This window comes from Gavia stellata, chromosome 4, assembly GCF_030936135.1.
Source record: "Gavia stellata isolate bGavSte3 chromosome 4, bGavSte3.hap2, whole genome shotgun sequence".
NCBI classification, from domain to species: domain Eukaryota; kingdom Metazoa; phylum Chordata; class Aves; order Gaviiformes; family Gaviidae; genus Gavia; species Gavia stellata.
This window is the reverse complement of record NC_082597.1, coordinates 44,602,202-44,621,990: the sequence shown is the minus strand read 5'-3', so window position 1 is coordinate 44,621,990 and position 19,789 is coordinate 44,602,202. Positions and strand designations below refer to the sequence as shown.

Here is a 19,789-nt window from a genome sequence, read left to right as displayed (position 1 = left end):
TAAAAACAAGTAATTTGGTTAGAGACAAAATATGCAATCACTTCACTGTCCAGAAATGAGACTACCGGCATCTCCACGTTACCCTTCATAGCTTCACGCCTTCGCTGGGATCCGCTACAAATGAATCTTCTGAAGTCATGGGAAAGAGGCCAATGGTCAAGACTATGGAGCACCACCCAATTTTTTTAACTCTTTTGACCCTCTCTGACAGAGATACTACATGTTCTGTTAGTGATATAACTGGTAATAACAAAATGAGTGCAAGGAGGAAGACACTTACAAAGTATGTTTCACTAGGTTTTGTCTCATCCTAGGCATGTGGTCTAAGGCAGTGTGACTGGTTGGAGAGAGGAGACGAGTATTGCTGCAGGGCAGCAGAGCATTGGCTTGGAAAGCTTTAGTAAGAAAAGGTTAAAAGGAAGAGTCAAGAGAGATAGTGCTATGCTTGAGGATTATTTTACTTTTAGGGGGAGATCTGACATTAGAAATGTCATGGAGCATAAGTGGGGATTTTACAGGAAGGTTAGAGGTAAGTTATGGTAAAAGATTTCATGTGAAAGGTTTAAAGAGAGGCTTTTGAAATTTTATGGATAAAAAGAGGAACAGTTATTTCTACAAAAAGAAGCAGATTTCACTGAGTCATAGCAATTTTAAGCAACAGCATTTATGGAAGGATAGTGCAGAAACAAGTAGATAGATAGGTTAGTTGAGGTACACAGTGATGGGTGTGAGGATTATCCAGCAGGTGAAATCTAAATCAACAGAGAGGGAAGATTTAATGGGACAGCACCGGAGCAAGCTTAGTAAACCTAGTTTATAAAGCAAGAGTGATAAAGCAGGTAGAACCAGCATGTGGATGAAAAAGTTTGTACTGGGTGAAGAAACATGAAGAATGCTGATTGAATGGACTTCAAAGGGGATCAGATATGGGAAGCAGCTGGTAGGTGCATTACGCGAGAGTTTCATGGAAGGTCAGGTACGGCAGGCAGAGGTGGGGTGAAGTCTGGAGCGGAAGGAAGAGTTACGTGTGTTTAAGAGACAAGCAGGCAAATACAGCAATCTCAACAGAGCCTTTGGGGAGAGCTTCCAGAGATGCTGAGGAGTGTTAGAGGGAGGGAGTGTTTCAGTGGAGAGGACACCAGCACCAGTAGGTATAACAAAGTTTGCTAAGCTTGGAGCCTGACGGTAATGAGCAAATGGACATTGGGCAGGAATTTGGATGTTGTCCTTAATTTCCTAAGCCAATAATATGTTACTGTGTTCACTATTTTATTTTCCAGCCCTTGAAAACTGCCACTTCAGAAAAGATCATGGCTCAGATATAGACTTGTACACAGAACCTTAATAAGGTTGGATAATTTGGTTGAATCTGTGGAAGAAATTACAAAAATCTTAAACAGCTTGCAACCCTTTACAAAAGAACCAGCTTTAAAGTGCCCAACCCAAAAAGGCACTTAATTTCCTCAAGATTTTAAGAATAAATTATGGGTTTTATTCTAAATTGAAAAATGAAGTGTTCGTTTTTTGCCTGGCAAAGGTGATCAAGATCATCCTACCCAATCCTGGTAGTAATTTTACCTCTAGGGGAGAGTCTCATTCCATAATGATTAATATATAAAAAACAGTATCTTAAGGCTTAGGGACCCTTGTCATTACACCAGCTTAAAATGTAGCTAATAAAATGAATTGTATTTCTAGGCCTTAAGAATATCCTGAAGATTTTTTTGGTAAGAAAAGAGAAAAGTGCTGTTCTAAAAATGTTTGCAAGCTATGAAGCTGTTCTCGGTTGTGGCAGAGGAAAACATGCAGCGTGATACTTAAACTATTTGGGACTTTATCCCTGAAAGCTCTCCAGCACAGACAACCTTACGGAGAAGCAAACATCTGACAGTCAGCATTTTTGTATTGGGCACTTAAGCCCAACCTCACTCACCACAACATAACTTCTGTTAATATATAACAGACTGTAAGGAACACAAAGCCTTTTTGGCACTAAAAAACCCCACAATGTTTTTTATAGAAGATTAGAGAAAAAAAAAAATCCAACAGCAATGGTGGATGCAGCTAAAGCTTGGCAACAGCACCTCGTACACATAAGAAAGGTGGGCAGATAAGATGCAAAGTGGGCAAGCACGTCTAAGCCTTGCTAGCTGCTAAGGACTGCCACAGAGAGAGGGGCCCAGGTAGCAGCTGGGGAGACCCGGGGTAGCAGAGAACTTAGGGTATCCCAAGAACTAAAATACATCTGTATATTTTTCCATATACACAACATACTGTAAGTAACGGCTTTCTAATCTGACTCTTTTTATGCATTTTTGGCCAGATGTGCTGCTCGTGGTGTAACAGTGAGGGGCGCAATACTGGTATTGTCACAGTTACATGATTCTCTCAAGAAAAGCTCTTCATCATATAAAAGGAAAAAATTGACAGAATGGGAAAGACAGACAAGAATTCACATGAAGAATCCTTTCTCTAACTTGTGTTTTCTAAAAACACAATTGAGTAGTTTTCTTAAGTTAGAAACTCTACAGATAAAAGTGCAGATAATGTTTTTTTCGAGAGTGCTTAGTCAAAACTTTTGCTAAGTCAACTTTTTGTTAAGCGCTTGATCTGCAAATAGAAATATGACCAACTTTAATAATTTTGTATTGCTGGGTGTTAAATAGTAGAGCTAGTACAGGACTATGTTTTCAACATCTACTTTTCTGCCTGTTTACAGCTTTCCAGCACAATACAGAACAACTAGACTGTTTTGTTTTGGGATTTTCCCATAACCTGAAAGATAAGGTTTTGTCTGCACTGAGGATCCTGATACCTTCACTTCCATGTACACAAACATTTAAACACCCCTTCAAAACCAACCGCCACACAAAAAAAACCCCTAAACCCAAACCAGAGCAGAAATCAGATATGAGTTAAGTGGGAAGTCCAAGTAAATGAATGATCACCAGAAGGGCAGAGAAGGTTGGAAGGGTGAGACAGTGCCCACTGCTGTGGAAGAGGACGGGGTAGAGACATGCCTAAGGTGAAAGCGGTTGCATGGACTTTATTTATACTGTAGGGCGCAGAGCCTAGTGCCAGATATTTGGGGCCCCATTTTGCTAGATATTTTTTATCTGTATCTGCAGCATCTATATTTTTTTCTGTAAAAAGAAACCAAAAACTTTTGCGAAGTTTATATTCTGAACTCCAAATAATGAATCTTATTAACCAGGTGGACAAATTCAGGACTGAATTTGAAAGAGAGAAAAAAGGTGATGAAAAGGTGAGAACGTGCTCCCAGCTATGTAAGCCCAGGCTATGTGTATTTCCTCTGCCTCTGAAGTAAGCTTGTGCCTTGTCCTGAGCCTGCTGGAAAGGTAGCACGGATACACCCCTTCATTTCCCTCAGCATACCCCTTATAAAGCAGGATTACACAAGCCACGAATCTATTGAGAGCAGCGATTTCCAAAAATACAACGATCAGTTTTCAGGGTGCTATTAAGACATAGTGAATTCAGCAAAACCAAAAAAGCTGAGTTTTCTGTGCAGGTTTAGCCATTCGATCACCTACACAAACCGTTTAACCGATACTGCATACTCCCACCACATTCCCTGCACATGCCTTCTTCCTAATATTTAACCCAGTTAGGTTTCCCCACTGAAGGCTGTATTCTTTATAACCAAGACATCTTTCAAGCGTTCGCAGCGTGACTGGTGGAAACCCCTTGAATCCTTGTTTCTTGTAACATCACGAAAACACAGGCTTTTTCCCAACCTTCCACCCGCGAGAGTGAACTCCAGTAGATAACTTTGGTCTGCGCGCCAGAGCCGCAGACGAGAGGAAGTTACTGTGCTGCGGGAGCAATTAACTTCAGGCTCTTCCCACCGTGCATCGACCCCATTAAACGACGACGCGAGAGCAGCGGCGGTAGCCACGTTTTCACGCCAAACCGGCGCTCCTGTCCCCAGCGCGGCGTTTCCCTAACGACAGCCGAAGCCGAAGGTTGACCAAGCCGGGCTTTACACACGGCTTCTTGCCTTGCCGCTGGTGACAGCCGCCGGCGGGGCCGGGGAGCCGCACCGCTCGAGCGCCGACCCCCGGGCACCTGCCCCGCCGTCAGGCGGCCCACACCGGGTACGCCGGCAGGGCGCGGCGGGCTCCTCAGCCCCCCTCACCGGAGGCTTTACGGCAGGTGCGGGGCGGGGTTGGCAGAGCCCCCCGCGGGCCGGGGGACACCAGACCGCCTCCTCCGGCCCCTCGTGGCTGGGCTCTGCCAGCCCCCGCCCGCCGCCCGTTAAAGCCGGCGGTGAAGAGAGAGCGCGGCCTGAGGCGGGCGGGTGGCGGTGTCCCGCTCCGCTCCGCTCCGCTCCGCTCCTCTCCTCACGCGGTCGCGGCGCCCCTGGCCCCTCCCGCCCGCGTTGCCGCTCGTCGAGAGCGCCGGGGCCCGTGGCCCCGCCCGTGCCGGCGCTGCCCGGGGCAGGTGGCGGGACCCCGCAGCGGGCCGGCACCCGGCGCGGTCAGGTCACGGCGCGCAGCGCACCGGGCCGGGCCTCCCCGCCCTCACCCCATTGTTGAGGCCATCTCGGCAGTTTCCGCCCTGGCTTCGGCTCTGTCCGTGCCGCGATGGGGAAAGGGGAGGGAGGGGGGGAGGGAGGGGGAGCTCGGGAAGCCTCGGGGCTGCGCCGCTCCTTCCGGGACGGCGGGAGGCGGTGCCGCTCACCTGGTGCCGCCGGCGCTGCGGAGCGCCCGAGCCGCGGCCCCGCCGGGCGGGAGGTGAGCGCCGACCGCCTCCGCCCCGCCCCGCGCGGGAACTCGGTCCCCCGGCAGGCAAGCGGGCGTCGGGGGGGATGGCACACGCTCCGGCCCCGGGGGCGAGGGACGGCGCTTCGCGGTCGTCGCGGCCGCAGCTGGCGGGCGTCGGGGCGTCGGCGAGCGGGGGAGGCGGGCACCTCCGGGCGGCCCCGCGCCGAGGGGTGAGGGGAGCCCCCGCGGGCGCGGGGTGCTGCGCCGGGGCCGGACGGCGCGATCCGAGCTGCGGGAGCCCGGCGTGCGAGGGCGGGCGGTGATGGAGACGCGTCCCTGGGGGCCGGGGGGCTGCCTGGGGAGTTGGCGGGGCGGCGGGACGGTTCATCTCTCCCCTTTTGTTTCTCTCCAGGGTGTTCGTGCTTCTCCGAGTCTCTCTCCCCGCCCCCGTCTCTCCCGCCCGCCCCGCCGGGACCTCTCCTCTCCGGGCGGCAGCAGAGCCGCCTCAGGGCGGGCGGCGGCAGAGGTGCTGGTAGGGCGCTCTCGGCGTCCAGCCCGCCGGGAACATGGCGACCGGCGGCTACCGCAGCGCAGGGGGCAGCACCACGGACTTTCTGGAGGAGTGGAAGGCCAAGCGGGAGAAGATGCGGGCGAAGCAGGCGCCGCCGGCCCCGGGGGCAGCCGCCGGGGGGGAGGCCAGGCCTGCGGGGGGCGCCTCCTCCGCCGAGCTGAACAACAACCTGCCCCCCGGCGGACCGGCCGCCCCGCCCGACCGCGCGGCGCCCCCCGCCGGCGGGGCCGTCAACTGCGTCAGCCTCTCCAGCGCCGCCTTGGGCCGGGCCGCCCCCGCCAAGGAGCCGCCGCCGGCCCTCGCCGGGGGCCGGGGCGCTGAGCCTGCCGCCAAGCCGCCTCCCGCCGCCGCGCCGGGCTCCCCCGAGGGCGAGGAGAAGCTGGCCGCCAAGGGAAAGAGCTCGGGCCCCAGCGCCAGGAAGGGGAAGGGGCAGATCGAGAAGAGGAAGCTCAGGGAGAAGAGGAGGTCGACAGGTGTGGTGAACATCCCGGCCGCCGAGGTGAGCCCGCGGGGGGGGCGCGCCGCTGCCGCCGCCGCCGCACCTGAGCCGCCGCTGGGGGCTCCGGGGGCGCCCGGTGCGGGCCGGGGGCTCAGCCCGCGGGGGCGGCAGCCGTGCACACCGGGACTGTTCCCAGCGCTCCTCGCCCGCGCCTGGGCTTCTCGCGTGGGCCAGCCGCGGCGGCGCAGCCGTCTCCCTACGCCGTGTGGAAAAGCACGAAGGCCTGCGCGCAGTCGGGGGGATGTACTGTGGTGGTTACAGTGCGGCGTCCAAACAGACGAGGTGCTATTTGTTCTAAATAAATTAGAACTGTCACGACCTGTGGCTTTTTTTTAATGTCTTCTTGTTGACGGAGGGTAGGTTCTAGGGCTTTTGGAAGATCAGACCGAGACACGTGCCTGTTAAAGTATGGTCAAAACAATAGTAATGAAAGAAAACTGATTTATCAGCTCTGAATAGATGTTCAGGTGTAAATATTATCCAGTTTGGAACCCAAAAGAATTTCCTGCACTGGAAAAAATGTAGTGGTTTAAAGAGCATTTTTTTGAAGGCAGAGGAAGATATTTTTATCAGCCAACACCACTGTCCTCTGTGGTTTGCTACTAGTATAAAAATCTGGCATTGATTTATAATACTCCTAGAGGAATTCAGAAGAATGATAACTAAGTTTTTAGCTTTTTTTGCAGTTAATAAGAAAGGACACAGGAAACTTCAAATAAAGCTGGATTACAATTTTGCACTAATATTGGTGACCACCATCACTGTAGAAGAAACTTTTAGTTTTTCTTTTGGTTAACATTATAGATTATTAAAATAACACTAGAAAGTAAGATCTTTGTTTCTAAAGCAGCAGGAGAAGATGAAATCATGTTCTCCATACCTGAAGTCACTAATTTTTTTTTTTTTTTATGACATCCTAGGCACTTTCACAGCAGATTGTTTTCATGCAAGAAGGTATCAGAAGGTGAGGAATGAGTTTTAGGAACAGCAGAAATCTTTATAGTTGTGGTTTTTGAGAATAATTACTTGCATAGTCTTTAGTTTGAGGTGAAGTGTTTTGGCACAGGTCTTCAATATTCTTGCTTTGGAAAGTGAGGAATACAAGTGAGTTCTTTTAATTCTCTGGCTTCAGAGTGTGCAAGCTTTGTAGACTGTGGTTTGTTTTATACAAAGCCCCCTAAATACCTGCCCCCCGTGCTTCTATAGGAACTCTTAAAATGCTGTATCTTTACTTCCCTAAGTAAACTAGTCCTGGCCCTTTCCCAGTTAATAATGTTTTTGCACATTGCAGCAGGCATTGTACAAGATCGTATTTTAGGGGCTGCTGCTGTGTACTTCATCCCCTGTCATCATCTTTTTTTGTTTGTTTTTGGCTGATGGGTTTCTTTTTGCTTTTTGAGACTAGTATCCCAGCTCTTTGAACTAGTTTTCTGAACTGGTGTTCCTTCAGTGTTTTTTGGGTACTGTGGTTTGGGGTTTGCTAGTTTGGTGGGTTTGGTGGTGGTTGGGGTTTTTGTTTGTTTGTTTTGTTTAAGTATTGCTCAAAATATGCTTTGCTTTTCAGGAAAACTCATTCCTTGCTTAGCAGCCATTCGAATCTTATGTATGAATTTGCTACTGTAGGTTCTGCTGCATTCTTAAGGGTGGCTTATTTATTAAGGTTAACATATTTAGGCATTGAGAAGCAAGTTGTCGCTCGTTCCCATATTTCTGAGGGCCTAATAACTTTGCTGCCTGTCACCATGTGTTGGCGCTTCTTGGAAACTTCTTGTGTCTTTACACTAATTACTTCTGTAACTAGCGAGTAAGCATTCCATCACATTTTTTCTGAGTCAAATTTTAATAAACCTAGATACCTGTTGTACAAGGTATTATTGGGGAAACTTGCTAGTAGTAAGTGTTGCATTTTTGACTGGCATATAGTTATGCAAAGCTATCTTTTTTCAGTATTTCACATTTCTTAAATGTTTTTAATCATTACCACATGCATTCCTAAGAATTCTTTAACTAGGGAACACTGGATCATTCCTGATTGTGGACAGCTTCAAAAACTGTGTCCAGTGTCAAATGTGAGTAACTACTTAGCAATGAATGCTTTGCAGAATATTTACTTGTACTGTCTTTTATATGTTTATTAATGAGAAAATATTTTAAAGCACTGATTCAACATGGTCAGTTGAAGTTCTTGGACAAAAGAAGGCTGCGATGTAGGTGATTTGTTGGAGTAATCAAGTTCAAAATCTACAACACTCCAGTTTCTTGCTGTCTTTCTCATCAGATGCTAGGTCTAGCTTCACCATGCTATACATAGTGACTTGGTAGTAGTACACACTGAATTTAACCACTTAGCTCTCATATCTCTGTGTGGTGTATGTTTTAAAATTACTTTTCAGGAGATGCTGTTTTAGAGCTTTACTGGGTGTTTTATTGTGTTATTTTTCAAGAAAATAGTCTTTCTTTAGAATGGAGTTGCTATTTTATGCTAAACATTTTCCTTTTATGATCAGTATGCCACTGTAGTGGAGAACGATGATATGCGGAGATTCTGATACTCTGAAATTAAAATGGGAAACTGTCGACAAAATGTACTCACAGAAGACACATAGTGCCTAGAAGCTTCTCTGCCCAAAATTGAATACAAAAACAGTTTTTACCCCAAAGAAGTAGGATCTAATTTCAGTTGCAATGCAGCTGGAGAATTTAATGATATGAAAGGTGGTGGAGTAAGGAGAGTAAAAGTTTGTGTTGTCTCAGTTATCTTGAAATAGACAGGAAAAATATTAGCGGATCGTTATTCATTAATGATTAATTTTTCTTCTGTTCAATAGGAAGGCAATAGAGCTAGGTCTTAAACAGTTCTGTGTCTTAAATATATTTGTATTGAAGTCGGCGGAGGACAGAAACCATAGGAGAAGCTGTGAAAACAGATGATGACAGGTTGGGAGTAGTGGTGACACTTTGTATTTAGAGGCCATTCTGATAGAAGTAAAGGCTGGTTTTTATCTTCTCAGCACTGGTGCTTATCTAAGTAATGGTGGCTTTTGACAATGGCTTCTGAAATACTTGCATCTTTTTTCTTTTCAGTGGTTGTAAAGTAGTTTCTCTATAGCTTGTTGAATCTTGAAAGTTGATTTCACTCTAAATACTAAGTGCTGTGGGATTTGGGTTTTGTTGCCTCATAACAGTTCTTCAGGTTGTGAAAGGTAACTAAATTGTATGTAACTATCATTACTACCTAAGTTTCCTTTTTTTAAATATTAAGCTTTATAACCATTTTTAGCTGTGTTAGAAAGTGTTTCTCAGTTTGTACATATTCACTTGATGCAGGTGTTAAGTTTACTTGTAACATTTTTCTCACTTACAGCTGTGCTAGTATCTGTGCAAGAAGCACATAGAGTTCCCGTTATGCTACACTGACAGTGCTTTGTGAGGACCCATGTATAGGATGAGAGTTATGTTTTGTATTGTTACAGTAATTCTTCTGTTCTGCTCCAAGCAAAACAGGCTGCACTGGTAAAGGTGCTGCTTTATTTTGTAACTGTTTACACTGGAGGATTCTGCTGGCATAGCTGTGTGGGTAAGTTTTTTCTGAACCCCAACCAGGAGAATAGCAACTATTTTTGTGGTTACCTTTTTGAGAGGTGTATATATAATCAAAATCTTGGTCCATCTAGGAAGGCCAGTTAGATAGCTGGGATTTATTTAATGTGCTTGTAAACAAAGTTTACATTTTCACCTAACCAGATGGAAGTCATCTAAATTCAGAAGTGTTCTTCTGTTAATAACAGGGTGATGAATGATTTAAAAAAGTGCAAAGAACTCAGATCTGTGTATTTTGCATGTGAAGCTGCCAGATACAAGACACAACAGTCTCCTGACCTGTTTGTGGGAAATACTGGAGATACTAGTAGAATAAAAAGTAGAAGAGATTCAAATGTGGAATCTGCATAGCATGTTCAGCCAGTCTGTGTTCATTTCTTGTCTTCTTATTAACAGCAATAAGGGTATGACTTCTTGACACTATGCTGTTGGCTTGCCACCAGGAGTCTGCCTGCCTCTTTAGAAAGCACTTGCATATGTGGTGCTTGGTAGGTGTCATACTGAACGACAGCATTGTAAGTAAGCAGAAAGCAATGAGCTCTTTCTCTGGGGAAGGAAAGGGTTCCTGCTACTAGAGTAGTCCAGCGTGCTGAGTTGTGTGGACTGAGAGAAAATGGCTGTATTCCAGTTGGAAAAACAAGGCAAATTTAAATGCCGAATGTGTCACGCATAGCAATTACTGGGTATGTTGTAAAGGAATTGAAATCCTTCTCTGAATGGCTGGAAGCTAGAGAGAGGAGTGGAATCTTGTGCTAGTGGTTGGACTCTTTTGACTAGAAGTTTGCCTTCAGCAGTATCTTTCTTAGTGATTCCCTACCTAAGGATTAAGTTAAATGAAAGAGCAGTTCTAGCCATCTCTTCATATTGAGGTAGTGTCTTTGCATGGTGTAACATCTCTGTGCATTTTCTTGTAAAACAACTTGCTGCTTTTTGCATATGCTGGGGAAAAAAAGTCTCAATAAGTATTTGTTCAAAGTACTGGAATAATTTCTGACCACTGATACCCGTACCATCCACACAGAGGTATTTTCAGATTCTAGTAAAAGGATTGTATTGAGAATGTTTACATCCAGTCTGTTTTGCTGTTGATACCTTAGTGAATTCTGATTTTGACCAAGCCTCTGCGCAACACCTCTTCAAAGGGCATGTTCTTTTTTCTTTCCATCTTTCTTTAGCACATGATAAGCTTATATTCCCTTTTTTTGTTTGTCTGGTTTTTTTGTTTAAGAGCATGTTTTAGTATCTTGACACATAGCTAGGTAAGGGAAGTTATTTCAGAATCACAGAATCACTAAGGTTGGAAAAGACCTGTAAGATCATCAAGTCCAACCATCAACCAACACCACCATGCCCATTAAACCATGTCCCACAATGCCTCGTCCACACGTTCCTTGAACACCTCCAGTGATGGTGACTCCACCACTTCCCTGGGCAGCTTATTCCAGTGTGTCACCACAGGTCTGTACCAGAAAGTACCTATTCTTTTAAGTACTTAGTTCTTTTTAATTCCAGCGCTCGTTCCTACTGGAATGGGAAGGATGGTGATGGAAAACTATCAGACGCTGTTAATTTCCCCTCTAATTCTTTTGACCTTGCATTTATTTCTAAGTGCAATTTTGGGAAGGTTGGTTTTTAAAATGATCTTTTAATAGTTAGGTATAATTGGAAAACATTATTGCATGGTTGCTTTCTTTCACTCTCCTGTTTTTGGGGTGAATCATCTGAAATGATAGAGTTACTAGGTGGAAAATAAATGCAATGTAAGTAACGTACTTCCTCTTCTGTTGAGTACTGAATTCTGCAGCAAGTAAGAAAAGTATTTAGTTTAGGTTATAATTGGTGGTTGAAAACTTGTTAATGCTCCGCCTTGCCAGTTACTGCCTCTTCTTGCTAGTCTGTCATGTAGCCAATAACCCTAAATAAATGTAGATGTTGGTTGGCTAAAGATAAATATTTCTTTGTGTGCTTTCTCTAGTACTTAAGACTGAAACACTGTCCCATTGTTGTTTGTTCCTAAAGCCTACTTAAAAGACAAGATAATCTGGAAGAAAAAAATATTGTAAAGAGTAGAAACAGCCTGTCAGCTACGCATTTGTCTACTTTTACACTGAAATAAACGTATGAAGCATCTTGCTTTCCAGTGGAAATGAGGTAACTCCAGTCTCATTGAAAAGCACAGGGAGGGAAGTGTTGATATGACCAATTATTTCACTGAAGTGAACACACTGCCAAGTACCGCTGAAAATGACTTATCTGACAATTTTTTCCAAAACTTGTATGTAGCTTCACTGTAATGAGTAATTGCTCTGAAAATACTTAATTTTTTTTTTTATGAAAATGCCTTAGTCTGATCCTCAAATTGGAAAGGCTTCGCTTAAATGATAGTTTGATGGTTTCCTATAAAGCAGTAAGAAACTTATGCTGCTTTGGCTATTTGAAACTAGTGGCTCAGACATATAAATGTGAAAATAATAACTTCAAGTTAATTTTATGAGATTTAAACTTGTATCCTAAATATGAATAATAATATTGTGAGGTTATACTGTAGCTGAAACTTCATTACAAGAAACAAGTATGGACAACCTGCCCTGGGTCTGATCACGTATTTAAAGCTGGGTACTAAAGATTTTTCAGCATTGGTGTACGATACATTACACCGTAATAGGCACAGAGTCATAACAGTAATACAGTTTGGAAGGGATCTCTGAAAAAGTTGTCTGGTCCAATCTCCTGCTCAAAGTGGGCCAGTTTTGATCAGGTTGCTTAGGGTCTTGCCTAGTAAAGTTTTGAATATATTCATCCTGTTGAGGCTGGTATAAATAGCAGCTCTGCCTTCCATCCACTTAACCAGTCCCTACCAGTTTGGTGTCAGCCACAAACTTGCTTAGAGTACCTTCCATCTCATTGTTCAGGTTGTTAATAAAGGTGTTGTGTATTATTAGCACTAATATCAACCCCCGAGAGATGCCACTTACTTGGCTGCCAACACAAGTCTGTAATACTGGTTTTAACCTTCTGAGCCTGAAGGTGCAGCCAGTATTCCACCACCTAATAGTACACTTCTGTGGGCCATATTTAACCAGTTTGGCTTTAAGGATACTACAGGGAGACCAAGTCAAAGGCCCTCCTTCATCCTTGAAGGAAACTTTCAAAGTTTCTGGAATTGCTGGTGCAGAAAACCCTAGTACGAGAGCTGTGTACACTAATACAGCTGAATTGTTAGAATTGTCTATATGAGAGAAATTGTTCAGGGTTTTCTAGTTTCTTGTGGTAGTGGAAGTGCTGGAAAACTTTTGCTTTTTCAAGGCAGCAAGACAAAAGAATAAGTAGTTTGAAAGATGGCAAGAGGTCAGTCCATCTTGATGCTCTGTGGATTTTCTGTGGAAAACTTGTGGTATTTTGATATTTAACTATTTAATATTGAAACAATATTATAAACCCCTAAAACTTTATAATATTATAAAGAAACTACCTTGAGTGATGAATAATGAGTTGGTGCTTTGGCTTCATTCTCCAGTTGAATCCACCTTTGCTATCTCATCTCTTGTAACACTTACTTAGAGCTGTCTTCTGAACGTAATGGGATTAAATAGCAATCTTGGGTATTTGTAACAGTGTTTTCAAATTCTGATATTCATAGCTGTGGAGGAAATAACAACTTAATGAGTAAACCCTGAAGGTTGAAAAAATGAAAGGATAAATGGAGAAGCACTCCAAAGCTGCTGCTTCTAGAACTTCAACGTTTGGAATTGGCATGTCTTCAAAATGCCTTCATGACTGCGGAGATCTTTATTCATCCGAAACCTGAATATATCCCAGATATGTTACTACTATATTATACAGTAGTGTGTATATATATACACACTACTATATATACATACACTACTATGTTACTACTATATCCCAGATGTGTTACTTTCAAAAGAACCAAACTAAAAAAAAAACCCCCCAAAACCTCCCAAAACAAATAGCCCTCCATCTCCTATGTGAGAGAAGCAAAAAAACAATCCCCCTAAAACCCATCCAACTCTTGATTACACCTTACCCTATTTCAGTTTTGCTCTATGCAACTTGAATATTCATGCATCTCTGATGGCAACTGAGTTTGAGCAGATCTTTCTGTGCCACTTAAAAAAAAAAAAAAATCCTGTGTCAAAAATGTAGTTTTTTTGTATCCCAATAAGAGCTCAAGGAACGATTAAAACAAAACCCACCCCAACTCTAAATTAAATATGATAATATGAATTGATGTGCAAAATATTTATTGGCACAAACTTCTTATGCTTCTTATTTCGTTGCATCTCTGGGCCATGGTTGTTTTCTAAATACTTCTGTAGCTCGAAGTGTATGGGGAACTTTTGGAAAGGTCAGTGTTGAGTTCCACACAAGTTTGTACTGATCTCTTAAAACTATCTTTATCTGGTTTGCATTCATTACATATATGCAAACTCATGTATGTTTTTCTCTGCTACTTTTTTTTTTTTTAAGTTGAAGCTGTGTTTTTAAAGACTTTCCAATTGGAATACCATAGGTGGATGACTATTTCCCATGCTTCACAAGGTCATGAGAAATTAAAATATAAACCACAATCCTGATGTTTTATTTCAGGATTTTTACTGTATTTGATCTGCTTGCTTGTTGCTAGGAAGGACTGGATGGAACATTTAGGTCTCTTACTCCAGGCCTGCAAATGTCATATTCAACTATATTGTATAGTCTTACCATGTAATAATCACATGTCATCTTAAATGCAGCCAGGTTTGGTGTCTTGATACGAGAACATCAGCCTGGGTGAAGGTAAACTTAAAAAACAAAGCATACCAACCAAACAAAAAACCCTCAGAGAAACAAAATAACACTGTGTCAACTGCAGATTTTACTTAACACCTCTCAAGTCTCAGCCACCTTCAAACAAAAATATGTGCTAGGCTTGGGCTTCATACAGTGTGTTATGCAGTACTTCTTCAATAATGAGATAGCATTAATTTTCTTGATCTGAAGCCTATGTAGGTAACTAATGTTTTAAACCTCTGAGTCAGAGACTTTTTAGTAGATGAGAGGCTTGTAGAAACACGGTCTAGGGCAGCACTGAGTGCTTTCTGTGTGTAGACATTGGATCTAAGTGTCATTAAGGTTGGAAGGAACCTCAGGAGGTCTTTAATCCAACCTGGTGCTCAAGGCTTTACCCAGTCAGGTATTGAAAACCTCCAAGGATGAAGACAGCACAGCCTCTCTGGGCAACCTTTCCAGTGCTTGACTGTCCTTACGATGAAAGTGTTTCCCTGCTTTTGTTCAGAACCTCTCTCCTTTAAATTTATCTCGGTTGTCTCCTGCCATGCACTGCTGCAGAGCTTAGCTGTATACTCGGTGGCTGCCTGGAACAACTGGAAGAAAGATGCTTTTAGGTTTTTGGCAGAGCAACAACCTAGGTGTGCTTTATAGCACCTCTTGTTTCTGTTGAGTAATGACATTTGAGGCACAGAGGCAGGATAGCTGATCCGAATGCATACAGCACTCAGATGTGGAAAAAGTGTTGTGGAATAACTGCTGTTTGTCTGTATATATGGTGTCTGAGCCAAATACATCAATGACCAGAGACATGAGTGGCAGGCAGAAGCCAAGCAAGCAGCAATTGGGATTCCCCGCTTTCACCGTTCCTCCTCTCAGCACTTTCTGACCTTGCTAATTGTTTTTATGAGTCATAGGAACCTGTGCATGTCCTGCTTGTCTGCTGTAGTTACTGGTGCATATTTTATGAATTATTTTCCATGCAATATGCGGTTTAGTGTTTGTAGGAACATGGGATTTCCATTGAAACCTGTGGTCATCTGGACCAGTCTCCTCCCACTGTATGCACCTAGGGTGCATTTAAATGCTTTGTAAAGCTTTAGCTTAATTTTTCCTCTCTGTACACTGTAAGAAAATAAGACTGATTATAGTGGGTCTGACTAAGAAGCCACCTAGCTTGGTGTCCTGCTCCTACAATGGCCATAAACAGACACATATTATGGAAAAAGAATGTAGAAATCTTATCAGGCATTTCCTGTGAATTAGTTTTCTAGCCTCTTGGCAGTTTTAATCTTGAAGACATGTCACATCAGATGAAGATTACTAAATAGAAATGAAAATGAATTTATCTGCCAAGTACTCGTTCAGTTTCCCCTTGAACCTGTGTAAACTGTTAGCATACAAAAAATCATTGGGCAGTGAGGTCCACGCTTCTATGAACACTAATATAAGATGAGCCACCTTTTTATGATTATTGCTTCCTCCTCTTCCCCTCAAAAACCTAACGTGGTATCTGTTAGCCTTATGTCGTGGTCCTTATTCACTAGTTATTCTAAAGCAAGGCTGTCGTAATGTTTAAGAGGCATTATCTAATTTGATTTTGTTTCCTTTGCAGGGATCTCTGGTCTGTTCCCTTGCTCTCTTGTGTGACAGTCTGTTACTTACAGCCATCAATCTGCTGCTGTCCCTTAGAGCCTCTTTTTTTTTTTTTCACTCGCAGGTGGGGCTGTGGTACTTTTCCTCACTCTGTGCAAGCACTTGAACTTTTAGATTTTTGTGGTTCATTTGTTCATTTGTTGGCTTAAGCCACTGTGGAACCATACCTGAAGATGAGGAGTTTTTTGCTCATCTGTTCACATCCACCACATGTTCCCTTGTAGACTTCTGCTTTTGGAAGCAAACCTTCATCCAGATAGGTTTAGAAATTCTTTGTACACTCTTCTGTTTTATTTGAGATACAGGCCCTGACTGTTGTACCACTTTGAATGAAAAGTTCTGGATCCTCATCATACAAGTTCTTGTGCAGCCAAGTTCAGATGACCTCACTAACCAGCTCCTTTTAGTTTACCAGAATTTGTAATAAGGGCAGACTTTTGAAAGTATCTTGTTAAAGACCTTTAAAGTGGAAACCTAAATATCTTATTATCTGAACCAACCACATGTGGTTGTTCAGTACAAAACAGCAAGTTATTTTATGTAACCTGCTCTTCTGTAATGTCCTCTTTAGTTATAAAACCCAATCTCTTACTTGTTTAGTAATTCAGTTAAGAAACCTGTGTGCTATAACATCTAGAAGTATCCAGGCCCTACCAGGTAAACAGTTGGCTTAAGCTTAAAAATGTTGACATTTGTTTTTCTTGTATATTTTATCTTTTCATTTCTATATTTTGTTCTGGGGAGAGAAGAGGAAAATTATGTGAGAGTTGCTGATCATTGCTGAAATTTTTTTTGCATGTATGTAAAAATTGCTAAGTGTAGAGACTGAGGCTCCCGTGTTTACAAATGGTATGTGGATAAAGGCTGCATAAGAAGCTAGCTCCTAATGATCGAAATAATGGCAAAATAAACAGATGCAATATTCATTCTTGAATGGGTCATTGATTTAAAATAATTTCTTAATTGTTTACATAGTGCTTTTTGTCTTGTTTTACTTCCTCTTCCAAGCCAGCAGTACTAAAGGAAATTAAGCTGACCTACATCTTTTATAATTGGAAAGGGTAGAGAAGTTTTTGATATTGAATGCTAAATTAGATGGTAGCAAATGAGAAACGAGTTATTTGCAGGTTGGTTTTTTTTGTCCTCTTCAGTGTTTAGGTACATACTTGCATACTAAGGTCTTTATTTCAGATTAACAAGCAGAAAACTTATGCTAAATTAGATTTTTTTTTTTTTTACAGAACAGCTTTTCTCTTCCAGCCTCCTTTTTTTTTTTTTTTTTTTAAGAACATTTGTTTTTCTGGCCAGGAATAGAATATGAAGCTTTTCAATTTGATATGTTTTTCCTGAATTTAAAAAATAAATACATTCTTCAAGATCTTTTGAGCTTATGAAAGATGACCTTTATTGAAAAGTTTAGGAGCTAATTAATGTTCTGGTACCCTGAAGCAGATTATTAAACAAACCTAACTTCAAAAAAGCTCTTAAAACAGCAATGTACTGTGAGTAGCCATTTAGAAAGAGCTCTAAGAACTCTTAGTCTGTTCTCAGACCTCTTAGAACTAATTTAATCTGAATAATTCTTCCAAGGTGCAGCGAACAGACTAGTCAATGATGTGAAGTATAATCTCAAGTTCTTCCATAAAAACACTTTTTTGTCTTTGCAGGTTAAAGTAGGAATTATTCATTATTATTAATGATCAATTAAGCCGTGCTTTGCCAAGCCAGAACCATGCTAGTGCCTTATTTTTTGAAAGTATTTTAAGATAGTTGTTCTAAGTTTGGCAGAAGTTGTGCTTGTAGTCTGTGTCCCAGAATGTTAATAACAAACAAGTTGAGATGCAGAGTGTGTGTATTTTTTCACTTGTGCTGATGTGGTTTATTAATTTTTGTAGACTAAATCCGATCTGAAGTAGTATCATGACTTCAATGTTTTCAACAAGCCACATATCAAAAGTCATATTGATCACTGGTCAGACAACAGTACTTAGCAATACCTTACTAATACCTTAGTTAACAGTTTAGTTCTCCTCATCCTATGTTATATGGCACACATTCTTTAGAACGTAGAAATGCAAATTTGGCATTGTAATCTGGAACCCAGAGAAGATTCTCTGCATGTTTGCTCCATTCTTCATACTGGTTTAGTAACTATTATCTTTTCAGAGGTACCATTTAATGATTAGTAATTTTTCCTGAAGCTGGTAGCTGCTGGAGTTGCCTCTAGAAAAAAAGTCAAAAGCTTATCTTTCTCTTTTTTCCCAGGAGTGTTGTAGGCTTTTGTGTAAATAGTCATGTAACTTCTTGCATACTTACATTGAAAGTTTTCTGTGAAATCTGTTTTGAGTAAAGACCTGGGTATTTTGGAATGTGGGAGGTGGAGTGGAACCTGGAAGTGCTTGGTCCTGTAGCAAATTGTGTTCTAGACCTGTACTAAATGAGTTGCTTAACTTCTGTCTGTTAAACAGCCATGTTTAGGATTACCATTTTTTTCCTTCCTATAAAAGTTCTCAGATCCTTATGTGAAAAAGTGCTATTTAAATTAATGTACTAACTTCAAGATGAAAGATTTAGTTTTTTGTGTGTGTAATGTTGTGCTTCAAAGGATAGTTGTATGACACTGTCCTTTCAATTAGATAAAAGCTACAAACATCTGTAAAATGCTGAGATGTGCTGAATGATTTAAAAACTGAATGTGCAGAGAAATTTTGCAGAGGAGTCCTTTGGGTTCGTCCTTAAAAAAAAAAGGGTGAATTGAGATGCGCCACATTAGTATTTGATGTCAAAAAACTTTTTTTTTTTTTTAAACTCATTTTTCCTATAGTATGCTGAGAAGAGGTTAAAGGGTATGTTTGGGGCTTACGTTATTAGTTTACAGATTTGACATTTTTGTTCGTGATGTTTGAGCGTATCGAATTGTAGGCTTCAGCTTTGGGGAGAAAAAAAGTGAGGGACAGCATGCAGTCATACTCTAAAGGATGTTGCAGAACTGGGTGCTAGGGAATTTTGTACTACAGTGGGCAATGGAAAGGTGTTGCTGGAAGTCTGACCACAAGGATGTTGCATTAATGAAGCACTTCTTTCACAGAGAAGTCACATTTCTTTCAAAAAGGTATTAAATACTCTCGTAAGCTCAGAAATGTGGTAATTTTTCCACATTTGGAAATCTACAGCTGAATGTTTTAAGTAAGTGGCATATATTTGGTGTGCTAAGTACTCTATTAAAGCATTCCAGTGAAATATATTGGAATTAGGCACTTTGAGCATATTGACAATTAAATTAGGGGCCTGCCCTTGACAATCAAATATTTAGGGGCCTGCATTCAGACACTTCTGAATAATGGTGTAGCTAAAGTTTAGTTGGTCCTAACACATCTGTGAAAGAATTTCCTGTTCAGCCTATTTCTTTACTCTTTTGATTTGTTACTAATTGAAAGAATTGAAAAAGGACAGGGTCCTTAATACTTCCTAATGAACTCCTATGTCTAGAAAGACATAGAAACCCTAAAAGTAATTATTTGTGAAAAGGGAGCTAAACTAAAAATTTTAAAAAAAATGTACAGTGAGTGCACATGAAGATGTCTTATATCCTGTTGAAGATGATGTGCATTATCTTGCATGAAATAAAGACACCTCAGGCAGTTGACTTTTACAGCAAAATGTAGGAGTTATTTTAGCCTGAAGCAGAAACTGAGGAGCATCCCATTATCTGATAGTCTTCTTTAGTCTAAAACATAAATGGGTGTTTTAATATAATTCCATTTTGTGGGTTTGCTTCTTCCTTTCAATTAAAAAAAATTGGGCTCGTCAGATGTCAGATCAGATTTTGTCAAATTTACCCCGAGGCTATTTGAACACAGGTGTTGCTAAGCAGTTCAACACTAGAAACCACTTCTCATAGCATGTTACATTTTTTATAAGATGTAAGAATGTTTCAAACCAGAATGT

At 42.1% G+C, this 19,789-nt stretch overlaps 1 protein-coding gene across 1 annotated transcript in view; it reads left to right on the top strand.

Moving 5' to 3' along the window:
- Window positions 1–5,293: 5,293 nt before the first annotated feature.
- PAWR (pro-apoptotic WT1 regulator) overlaps window positions 5,294–19,789 on the top strand; it is an 82,171-nt gene continuing 67,675 nt past the window's right edge. Inside the window, exon 1 of the mRNA XM_059817102.1 lies at window positions 5,294–5,797. Within this exon, the coding sequence (XP_059673085.1) occupies window positions 5,294–5,797 (504 nt within the window). The remainder of the gene's footprint in view (window positions 5,798–19,789) is intronic.